Below are 11,611 nucleotides of genomic sequence, written 5' to 3'. Positions count from 1 at the left end.
AGACCCCGCATCCGGCGCAAACCCGCATAATTCCGGCGAATATACGGGCTCGGCTCATTTTTCTGGCCAGACCAGAGCCCGCATCGGTGTCCGGCCCGTAAATTTTTTTGCCGCAGCCCGCAAACGCAACCCCCGAGCCACTATAACTGTGGGTTTGCGGGGCAGATGCGGGTCGAAACCCAATCCTCCCGTCGCCGCGTTCCCCTCCAATTCCCCACCGCGCCGCTCGATTTCTCGCTGCCGGCGAGCCTTGAACCACCATGGCCGACTCGGGGGATAAGGTGGAGCGCCGCCGCCGCGCCAGATCTGACGTCGCGCGCAAGCGGGGGGCGCGTCGGTGGCTCAACCAGGGTGCCCGGCCGCCGCCGGCATTCGACCGGCGCGAGCTCGACGACTTCGAGCTCGAGCGCGCCCGTCGCCGCCGCGCCTCCTCCGGCAACTGGTCCGCGGGGAGCTCATCCGGGCACGGGTCCGCGGGGTGCTCATCCGCGGGCGCATCGAGCTCGCGGCTCGTTCCGGTGAAGAGAGAGCCGGAGGAGGCCGTGCCCGATGCGCCGTCGCGCCGAGGCGTCATCGGACCCGAGGACTACCTTCCACCGGGGCAGGAGGAGCTCCTCGAGCGCGTCGTCCTCGAGCGGTTGGTGAGGGATCAGGAGGAGATGGAAGAGCGCATCCGGCGCGAGCTCGAGTACGAGCGGCTCTTCCTCGAGACGGGCCTCACGGCATCGCAGGCGCACGCATCGAAGGAGGCCGACCTGCGCGTGATGAAGGAGGAGCAGGCAAAGCTCTTCGTCGACCTCGACTCCGACTCCTCCGACTCCGACTGATCGCCGCCAGTGGGCAGCTACCGCAGGAGCTCCGATGAGCTCAATTTTGTTGCAGTGGTGCGGTAGCGTAGGCCCTGTCTATCATATCTAACCTTTATGTATGTATGTGGCTTGTATGAACTTATATGCGAAGAAAAACCATATATGCGAGCGAGCTCCGGTGAGCTGTTGCTTAAATTTCTCGCGCGAAACAACTTTTTTTAAAATTTAGGGGTTTGTTTGCGGTTTCTAGTCTGCCGCCGCAAATTTCAGCCTGCATAACCGCCCCCGTGTGACCTGCAAACACATTTTGTAGATCGGCAAAATGCGGGGTCTGCTAGAGTTGCTCTTAGCCTAGCATAGTGCCACCGCCTCTCGCCCGAGCCCATACCGGTCATTAGGCGGTTCCATGGGCCCCACGTGACCAGGGGTGTCTGTGTGGCCCCTAGCCCCATCTTCTTGCTTTGTGGGTCTTTTCTTCTTAAACAATTTCCTGATTTTTTGGTGATTTATTGAGCTCCAAAAAATTATTTTCTAGTACCATTTTATCCAGCTTTCCGGTAATTTTCCTCTTCGTGTAATTCATGCAAATTGAAGGGAAAATGCATTACAATTGAGCTATAATGTGGAAAATGCCAATGATAAATAGGAAATTATAATAGAAAATAGTGGTGCAAAATAGCCGTATCAACTCCCCCAAGCTTAGTACTTGTATCCAAGCGAAAACCGAGCTTAGTAAACATGGTTGCGGGTTTATGAAGTGGGGAATCAATAATAAAAGAATATGAAATTGACAACATCACTATTTACTCTCATGATTGAACATTCTAAATAACAATCATTTCTTACAAAACTTCTTATAAGGAGGTCATGACACCCTAAAAGTTTCTTCAGTATAACAAACCATGTTCTCAATCATTAAAAAATTCTATTCCTATTATTATTTTCCATAAGGGTCTATGTGAGAGTTGTTTGATCAACAAACATCACAGGCTCAACTATCTTTTAGTCTTTGCATAATTATCTAGCACCTAGGAGCAATTTTTTTTAGAATAAATGTGTTTCAACTAGACACAAAGTAAAAAAATTAAAGTTTAGCAAGTTCTTAGTTTCTCAACTTATTTTCTCAGGGATAATGTCAACAATAATGAATCGAAATAATTGTGCACATCAATAGTTTACATGGTCATGGATCTTTCTCCACCATGCTATGTTTACCTTAAGAGTTTAGAAGGAAAAATGTATTGACTCAACATAAAAGTAAAAGATAGGCCCTACGCAGAGGGGAGCGGAGACTGGCATGTGCTTTTTCGGTTTTGGTTGCACACGAGATTACTGAAAAAGTAACCTTACTTTACATTGCCCCATATGATGGCGCCCATTTGCGTTATTATTATGGTTTTACACCTCATCACAAGTTTGTGTAAAGGTTCAATTCCCTTCCAATAAAAATCATACTTAATTAAAATGGCAACATTGATGCCTACACCGATAATGACTTACTTGGAAGGCCTTTCTTGACCCTTTAGGTATGCATATTCGACGCTCGGGAATGAAACTGGGTTTCAGGTTTTTTGGATGCACAGGCAGAATCCATGCTTAGTGCATGATTTAGTCTAGCAAAGGTTGAACTAGATCATGCATGTTGGAGGATCCATGATATATTATTTTTTTCTCATTTCCTTTTTTTCTTTCTTTCTTTGGTTTTCTTTGTTTTTCTTCGGTTTTCATCGATTTACTTTCCTTTTTTCCATTTATTTACTTTTTCCCCTTTTAACACATACATAACGTTTTCATACACTTCGTAGATTTTTTTATTATACACCAGGAAGAACTTTTATATAGGTTAAACATTTTTTTAATACATTATTAACATTTTTCAAATATATGTTATCATGTCTACTTTTTCATACACAATGTACATTTTTCGTATGAATCTATATTTTTTTATACATGTTTAACATTTTCTAAATACACAATTACCATTTTATTCTAGTACATGTTCTTGAACAGTTTTCGAACATGCGTTAAACATTTTTCTAAATACATGTTTAAACATTTTTTTTCTGAATGATATGATTTTTTTTCCAACTACGCGCTTTTTTTACATATTTTTTGAACAAGTGATTTTTTAAACATGGCATATATTTGTTTTGAATGTTACTAAACATTATTTAATTACATGAATAATGTTTTACACTGTATAACATTTTTTGAAATGTTACAAACATTTTTTTGGAATACGTCAATATTTATTAAATGTCACATAGTATTTTTTTGAAAGTACATACATTTTCTAAAATTTGAGCGAATATTTGTCTACACTGCACGAACACTTTTGAAATGTGTGACGAACACCATAAAAGAATAATTTTCCATATTTAATAGTTTTCAAAATATATGAAAAGTAAAAGAATACGCGCGTGAAGTGAGCATGACGAACCCAAGTGACTGCTTGGCCGGTCCACTACAAACTCCTGCTTGGCCGGTCCACTACAAACTCCTGTAGGTGAGCCGAGCTACTATCTCGCCCCAAGCGAAACATAGCCACTCCCTCCAAACACGCCTTTAGAGCATATCCAACCGTTTGCCCTCCTAACGCACCCGACAAATACCTTTTGGCGTTTGTGTTGACGGTTTTTTTGTCTTGGGGGCGGTCGAGTTTTCAGCCGTGCCCCCAGGTTTCGGCCCTCAAACACCCAACAAATTCGAAATTGTCTTTTCTGCTGGCAAAAAACACCATAAGTTAGGTGATCGTCATGCCACAAGTCGACGATCATCATGTCACGGGTTCGGCCACCAAACATACCCAAAAGTTCGGCGATCAAAAGGAAGAAATCATAGATATGGAACGCATCAAACGGCGGGCTCCTCTGCCGTGGGACTGGCCGGGGTCGTCGTGGGCGCAGTCGGGCTCATCATCAGCGTGGCTTCTATGTCTGGGCTAGTCGTCGGCATCGGCACGGCTTCATTGCTCAGGATGGGCGTCGACGTTAGTGTCGTCGTGGGCGTAGGGGCGATGGTCGCTGCCGGCCCGGGATCTGGTTTAAGATGAGGCCGCGCTCCGCCAGGTACCGCGCCTTCACCTGCTCGTCCATCGTCAACATGTCTGACGTGATCAAGAATGCCAGGTCGGCGTTCCTCTTCTTCGCGACGACGTTGGTCATGAGAAGGTCGAGCTTGACGTCCTGCTTCATCATCAATGCCAGTGTTGCTGAACTGTGGCGCCGACCCGTGCACGAAGGGTAGGTCGCCCCGACGCAGAGGCAGCGCAGGCGAGGCTGAGGCAAGCGGCGAGTAGTTGTACTGGGCGTTGCTGCCGGCGGTGAACGCATGGGAAGAAGTGCGCGGGTCGGGGTTGAAGCCAGAGGGGGAGGTACGCAGCGGTGCGCCATGCGGAAAGGTGATGTTGGGGTTGAAGCCACCATGCGCGTCGCCGTCGGAGTAGTCAGACGAGGGTGCATACCCCCATGCGGGCGACAACAAGTTGGCCGGTGACACGACGCTATGCTGGCTCCCCCACGCTGCTTGTGCGCAGTGGCCGGCCGGAAGGTTCATCATCCCCGCATGAGACGCCTTCCCCTGCTCCGCCGTCGCCGCCACCGCCGCGTCCCTGGCCCTCTTGGTGATGAGTCTGTTCCGCCGGTCGGTGGTGAGCGCCTTCCAGCGCCGAACATCCGCCCTCCACTCGGCGTTCGACATGCCCGGTGGCCTTGCCATCGGTGCCCTCGGCTTCCTCGGCTCCAGCTGGATGGAATCGGCGGCTAGGCGAGGGGGCGCATATTTCTTCAGCGCATGGCGGCCGAATCTGATGAGGAGAATGGCGGGAGCGGCAGGAGAAGGGGGAAGGGAAGCAATGGGGAAATGGAAGGAAAGGGGAAGAAAACAGCGGGGAATCGACCGGTGTCGTCGACTGCGAAGGCCCACGCGCCTTTTCGCTTCAGCCGGCGCCCCAGGCGTCTCTTAGTACGTTGGGTTCGGCTCGGATTCGCTGGTTGTTATTCGGTCAAAACCGGCGCTAAACAACGACTTGAAGACGTGACTGGATCGATTTTTCGCCGCCGACGCTAAAAAAGACAACTAGGGCCTTGGGGGAGGGGGGGTTGCTGAACTTTGGGTGCGTCTGTCTGTTATAAACGAAGAAGGATCGACATGTTCTAAAAAAAGAAAAACGAGAAGGATCCACAACGGTTGCACAACATGTGCAACATCGTCTCCCTACGCATGATAGTTTTCTCCGCAAGATACTTCCAACATCTTAAACGTGGCGTGGTTTCCAACTGAAGTGCGTCGTCCTGAGTCTTCCCTGCTGCCGTTCCTCCCTCCCAAATCCCCCCTCAACTCCGAACCAACCGACCCTGTAGCCGCGGCGGCCGGAGACCGAACAACTGCCGCCTTAATGGCGACCGGCTCCATTAAAATGGTTTCCGATCAAACGGGCGGCAGCCCTGCGAGCGGACGACCGAGGGGGGAGATCCGAGGAAGCGGCGGGGAGGATCGATGGCGAAGGGGACGACGGAGATGGAGGTCGGGTCCGACGGCGTCGCCGTCATCTACATCGCCAACCCGCCCGTGAACGCCCTCTCCATCGACGGTGAATCAATCCCTTCTTCCTCTCCTCCTTCGTCAGCCGGCATTTGGGAGAGAGATTCCCAACATTTGGGCTGTCTGCTAGTACTTGCCATTCTTCTGTGTCCTTGGAATAATTCTTAGATACATTTGGGGAATAAGTTTTCTTTTAAAGGAGGATGACCTCCTGCCTCTCCATGGAAATGCACGCAGCCACTTTATGAATTATTCACAAAGACCTTACAAAGTTAATATATCAATGTGTTTGAAGCCGTCATCTTGGCAACATCTTTCGCTACTCCTATCCATTGATGAAGGGTGCAGAAAGTGTGAGCCGAATATCCAGACCTCTCACCTAAGCCTAACATCTAAAGCCGGAGGCCCCAACCAAGCCACATACCAGGTTTGGGGCACAAACCGGTCCAACGCACTCTCATAGGTCGTCGCCGCCGTCTTCCATCGATCCATCTTCAAAGCAGATACTCCACGTTTGGGGAATAAGTAGAATACTGACTAGTGATAATTTAGATGCAAATTTTCTATCAAGTAGATCAACAGGTTTCACGAAAACTATTTGCTCCTTCAGACCTCATAGAATATTAGCCATTAATTATTTAAGTTCTTTTGCCTAACATCTTTCTCGTCATATATTTTCAGTCCTGTTTAGCTTGAAAGGGCACTATGAAGAGGTGCTTCGAAGGAATGATGTGAAAGCTATTGTTCTTACAGGTAATAGACAGTTTAAGATACAAGTATGATTTTGTGGATAATGTGCACTTCAAAAAATCCTTAAAAAATGCACGCACCATAATCTTGCCGGTTTTTTCTCATCTTTTACTCTGTAGCAGTTTTCCTTCATGTGAATCATTTTAAAGATGTGTGTGGAAATTCTTTTTGGTGGAATTAATTTTCCTTTCATGTGGGAATTTTTAACAGGAAGTGGAAGGTCATTTTCTGCTGGACTCGATATTAGTGCCTTCGCTGATATTCGCAAACGTACGATTAGCCCCCATTAAGCAAATTTTCTGTCGAGATCGTCATTTTACCGTGTCTCTACATACCTACTATGCCAACATTGACATACAAAATTTATATGTTTCTAATAGCGGAGCAGCTAAAGGATCACTGCATATTGATTGAAGCCATGACTGATATCTTCGAAGGTGTTTGAGCAATTCATCATCTTTTCTCAAATACTATCTTTCTGGCATACACGTACCATTAGACTAGTAGATTTAAAAGTTCCATAATACATTTTTCATGGGCGTTATCTCTGTCAGATGCTGGGAAGCCATCAGTGGCTGCTATTGATGGCCCTGCTCTTGGTGGAGGTTTAGAAATTTCCATGGTACAGAGTTGACCTCCTTCCTTAGTTCTTCACCTTACAAGAGAAGTTCTGAAATGACAAGTCTTACTAAGTTTGAATTCTACTATTAGGTATGCCAAGCACGCATTTCAACTCCTAATGCTCAATTAGGCCTCACGGAGCTTCAGTTTGGAGTAATACCTGGATTTGGAGGTAGTGTCACTTTTATATTTTCTTACAGAAATAAGGCTATTATTATCTATACTTGATGTCGCAGCTGATCCAGTGATTTCCCTTGATTACACTAATATAGGAGAGAAAGTTAATGTATTGATGTTCCTTGTGATATGCTATGCACTCCAGTTTACCATATGCATCACAAAACATAATTAAGTTATTTCCCTTCCGTTTTTCCTTGTACCATGCCATGCAATAGATTATGAATTATTAATACGAAGAACTGCTATCATGGAATTGTACTTTATACGATGTGTTTGGCACTGGTCGATCCCACATTTCAGGAACACAGCGCCTTCCCCGCCTTGTTGGACTGACAAAAGCACTTGAAATGATGATGGTACGTTCATTTACTTCTTTCATATGCTATTGCACATTAACTTCTTACATTGAAAACCTTGAAACACACTCATTTTCACCAGCTCTCGAAGCCAATTAAAGCCGAAGAAGCCCATGAGCTGGGTCTGGTCGACGCTGTTGTTTCACCTAACGATTTGTTGAATAATGCCCGCCGTTGGGCTTTGGACATCTATGAGTCGAAAAGGCCATGGGCCCGAGCCCTCTACAAAACTGACAAGCTTGAATCCCCTGATCTGGCCAGAGAGATCCTCAATTCTGCCAGAGTTCAGTCTCGGAAGCGGGCTGCCAATCTTCAGTATCCATTCGTCTGTATCGATGCTGTCGAAGAAGGTATAGTTTCAGGGCCACAAGCCGGGCTTCGGAAGGTATGATTTGCTTTACTGTTTAGTACTCTCTCCGTCCCAAAATAAGTGTCTCAGCTCTAGTACAACTTTGTACTAAAGTTAGTACAAAGTTGAGACACTTATTTTGGGACGGAGGGAATATTTGGCTTGACAAGAAAACTATATTTAAGATTTCACGTGAGTTGTGTGCAACACAAATGCAGGAAGCCATGGCTTTTCAGGAACTCTTTTTCTCAGATACATGTAAAAGCTTGATTCATGTGTTCTTTTCACAACGCGCAACATCAAAGGTAAAGAACAAGGAAAAAACACTGTGCCTGTTCCAGATAAAATGTCATGCTTTTGAGTTGCATTGTTTGAAGCCATGAGAGTATGAGAGATGCATGTTGTGGGCAGAATTGTACCCACTTACCTGTAGCTATATTATAATGTAGAATGCCAGCCTTATATCAATTGCAGCAGGTTCCTGGGATCACAGACTTAGGTTTGATGCCAAGGAAGGTATCTAACGTTGCCATTGTTGGTGGTGGACTTATGGGTTCTGGAATCGCAACCGCGCTGATACTGAGCCATTATCCTGTTATACTGAAAGAAGTCAACGAGGAATTCCTAAATGCAGGAATTGACAGGATCAAAGGTAGAGGATGGCTTAACATTACCTCATCACTTTCTATCTGAATATTCTTTCATCTTGGTGTCCAGACCAACCAGAAAATGAAAGGGGTTGCCTAACTATAACACTTTGATCAGAAAACTTGCAGAGTCGTGTAAGGAAAGGAAAAATGACAAAGGAGAAATATGACAAGACCCTCTCACTTCTTACAGGTGTCCTCGATTATGAAAAATTCAAGAGTGTTGACTTAGCAATCGAGGCAAGTTCTATATCTAATTACCTTACATCTGCTGCATCAAGCAAAGAATGGTAGGAGAGAGTCCTGCTGGAATATCGCTTTCGCTATTTTAGTTAACCCGGTTATCCTTATGCTGCTTGTTCAGACAGTCGTAGAGAATGTGAAGTTGAAGCAGCAGATTTTTGCTGAATTGGAGCAACACTGTCCTTCCCATTGTATTCTTGCCACCAACACTTCCACCATTGATCTTGACCTGATCGGAGAGAAGACAAATTCCCAAGACCGCATTGTTGGCACACACTTCTTCGCGTAAGGAAAATCTAATCAGATTCAGAATAAACTCCTTAGTTGTGATTCCTGAACTACCTCCTGATACACTCCCTTTTTTTTGACAGTCCAGCTCATATCATGCCTCTTCTTGAGATAGTCCACACCCCTCGCGCCTCTTTGCAAGCAGTTGTCACCTTGCTGGATGTGGGGAAGAAGATCAAGAAGACACCAATAGTGGTCAGAAACTGTACCGGCTTCGCGGTCAACCGGATGTTCTTTCCGTACACTCAGGCAGCACTATGGCTTGTCGATCATGGAATGGATGTTTACAAGATCGATCAGGCTTGTACTGAATTCGGGATGCCAATTGGTCCATTCAGGTATTTAGACAACACTAAATCTCTTTTGCGGTATCTAATCTCTTTCAATTCCGACGATTCAAACGGGAATGCTCATCAGTGGGACTGTCAGCATCATTTGGCTTGCCTCAAGCACTTATGCTGATCAAATCATGTTGAATCACACACCATTTTCATTTAAAGAGCTTCTCTGCAGAATGACAGATCTGGTTGGTTTTGGAGTTGCTCTAGCCACAGGCATGCAGCACCTTGAAAACTTCCCTGAGCGGGTCTACAAGTCAATGCTGATTTCTCTCATGACTGAGGACAAAAGAACAGGTAAAGCTAATCATTTATAACTTGCAACGCTTCCTTGGTTCCCATTGGTGAGTATGCTTTCCTTGTTTCTGTTTCTGTTCCACAGGTGAAGCCTCTCAAAAGGGGTTTTACAGGTATGATAGTAAGAGGAAGGCGAGCCCTGATCCTGAAATCATGAACTATCTCGAGGAGTCGAGGAGAATTGCAGGAGCCACACCTGATCCCGAGGTTTGGTTTCGCTTTCCAGTGTTTTTACCTACGTTCCTTTGTTCTTCACTTTCTCAATATGATCTTTTCTTGAGGGTTTGTGAAAGAAAAAAAAAGAGGAAATGCCAACATATGTTTCCCAGTACACATTAAAAATAGGTTCTTCATGAGGTTAGTGTTGGCTTGTAGATAGTACGTGTTGATGGAATGATGGTCAAATAAGCAAGGCAGCTTTCAAATTAACCTGCTCTCTTTGGTGAAATCTCACTATGTGGTGGACAGATATAAGCTAAACTAGTTTCAATATTGATGGCAGATAGATTGTCTCACTGGTGCATACATTTATTTGGACTGAATGGATCTCTTACTCTCCATGCACACCATAATTCCAGTTAAAGGCATAATGTTGCTAGATATCAGAAACACCAATGGCCATTTGTAATCACCATGATTCTTGTACATGGTGGCAGTTGCTCAAGCTTGACAACAGCGCGATAGCAGAGATGGTGTTGTTCCCGGTTATCAACGAAGCCTGCCGTGTCCTGGGGGAGGGCATTGCCTTCAAGGCCTCTGACCTCGACATCGCCTCCATCTTCGGAATGGATTTCCCGCCATACAGGTGCCGTCTCCGAATCATTTATAATTTTGTACGCTAATAAGATGATTGGTCGAGCTCCCTGACTGCCGACGAACTGCTGAGGAAACCAATTGTGAAATGCAACCAGGGGTGGCATCATGCACTGGGCGGATTCCATCGGCGCAAGGCGCATTTGCACGATGCTGTCGGAGTGGGAGATGAAGTATGGCCAGTTCTTCAAACCTTGCAGCCACCTGTTGGAGAGGGCGGCTGAAGGTCTTCCTCTGGTGAGAACAATGTCTGCACACTGCAGTCTGGTTCTTCAGATATCCCAATTAAATTTTTGTGTGAGATTTCTGCGTGTATTTTCATTATTGTGTCCTGAAAATCAAATGAATTCCATTTGCAGAGCGCATTGGCGACGAAGACGATGAACAACCAGGCCAAGGACAAGCTGTAGTTTCTTTTCCTCATTCTACCATCATTTGTTTTTTGCTTAGGTTGATGCAGAATAAGAATAACGTGGCTTCAAATCGCTTCAGACTGGGAAGCTGCTGAGTCATGGAAGGGGAGAGCCAGAAGACTGAATAAACAAGTAACGATTTGAAAAGAAGTTTCTTGTTATTTGGCCGAGGTGATTTCACAAAAGTTGATCATGCAAAATGTGTCTGAATAAGAGTGATCAAAGATGCGCCGCACGAACTCCATTCGAATTGTATCAAATTTCGATCATTGGATATATCATGTGCGACTGGATTATATACGGAGTTTAAATCTTGGTGTGTGAAAGAGGTGTTCAAGCAGGATGATCTAGCAAGAGTTTGAACTTTGTACTCCTGTTTTGCAAGTATTTAGTGCACTATTAAGTTGTGTTTTATAATAAGCAGGTCACTCGTCTGAGATCATAAGTGGTCTTGTTAATCGTAAGTTTAGTGTCCCAGTATCAATACCAGCACCAGTTAAGACTAATCACATTGTCATCTCTCATCTGTGAACATGCACTAAATAAGTACTGTAGAGACTAAATGTTTATCTCCTTGGTTGAATGGTTGTTAATATCTTAGATGTGCTTTCATGGGAATCAACCCAGTCATTATTTGTATATTTTGTTAAGCAAACTATTCCAACCCAGAAAGGATTGGTCATGGAACTACAACCAAAAATAGCTCTGTAAACTAATAAGACGTAAAATGAGAGAAGTGCTCGCAAAAAACATATATGAGAGAAGTAAATGTACTTATCAAAAAGGGCAGATGCATAGGAAACAATTTAACAATAAGAACTCCTCGATTTTCTAATCCATGTGCCATTTAATATGATCAATCTATATATCTAATATTTTTTTTTTGCGAAACAAGAGCTATCATTAAACAGTAGCATTACAATCATTCTGCAGGCATTCAACTAGAAACCTAGGAACAAAGTTGA

General features: G+C 45.1%; 1 protein-coding gene across 6 annotated transcripts; it reads left to right on the top strand.

The window, feature by feature from the left end:
* The first annotated feature begins 4,995 nt into the window (after window positions 1–4,995).
* On the top strand, window positions 4,996–11,091 carry LOC125528060 (glyoxysomal fatty acid beta-oxidation multifunctional protein MFP-a). Of its 6 annotated transcripts, none has more exons than XM_087514807.1 (19): window positions 4,996–5,400; window positions 6,033–6,104; window positions 6,312–6,371; window positions 6,482–6,538; window positions 6,656–6,723; window positions 6,813–6,894; window positions 7,203–7,258; window positions 7,341–7,643; window positions 7,826–7,912; window positions 8,085–8,259; window positions 8,373–8,498; window positions 8,623–8,782; window positions 8,869–9,123; window positions 9,299–9,420; window positions 9,506–9,627; window positions 10,077–10,225; window positions 10,332–10,470; window positions 10,593–10,639; window positions 10,726–11,091. In XM_087514807.1, exons 1-19 carry the CDS (start codon window positions 5,307–5,309, stop codon window positions 10,739–10,741), a joined length of 2,190 nt encoding a protein of 729 aa, XP_087370933.1. In that variant the 5' UTR covers window positions 4,996–5,306; the 3' UTR covers window positions 10,742–11,091. The 6 variants fall into 6 exon arrangements, with proteins under 6 accessions (XP_087370933.1, XP_087370928.1, XP_087370940.1 ...); XM_087514802.1 differs by having other exon boundaries at window positions 8,082–8,259; XM_048692578.2 differs by having other exon boundaries at window positions 4,998–5,400; window positions 8,373–8,494; window positions 8,619–8,782.
* The last annotated feature ends 520 nt before the right edge of the window (window positions 11,092–11,611 follow it).

This window comes from Triticum urartu, chromosome 1A (genome assembly GCF_056163025.1).
Source record: "Triticum urartu cultivar PI428250 chromosome 1A, HENAU_Tu73, whole genome shotgun sequence".
NCBI lineage: Eukaryota > Viridiplantae > Streptophyta > Magnoliopsida > Poales > Poaceae > Triticum > Triticum urartu.
This window is presented reverse-complemented; position numbering and strand designations above follow the sequence as displayed.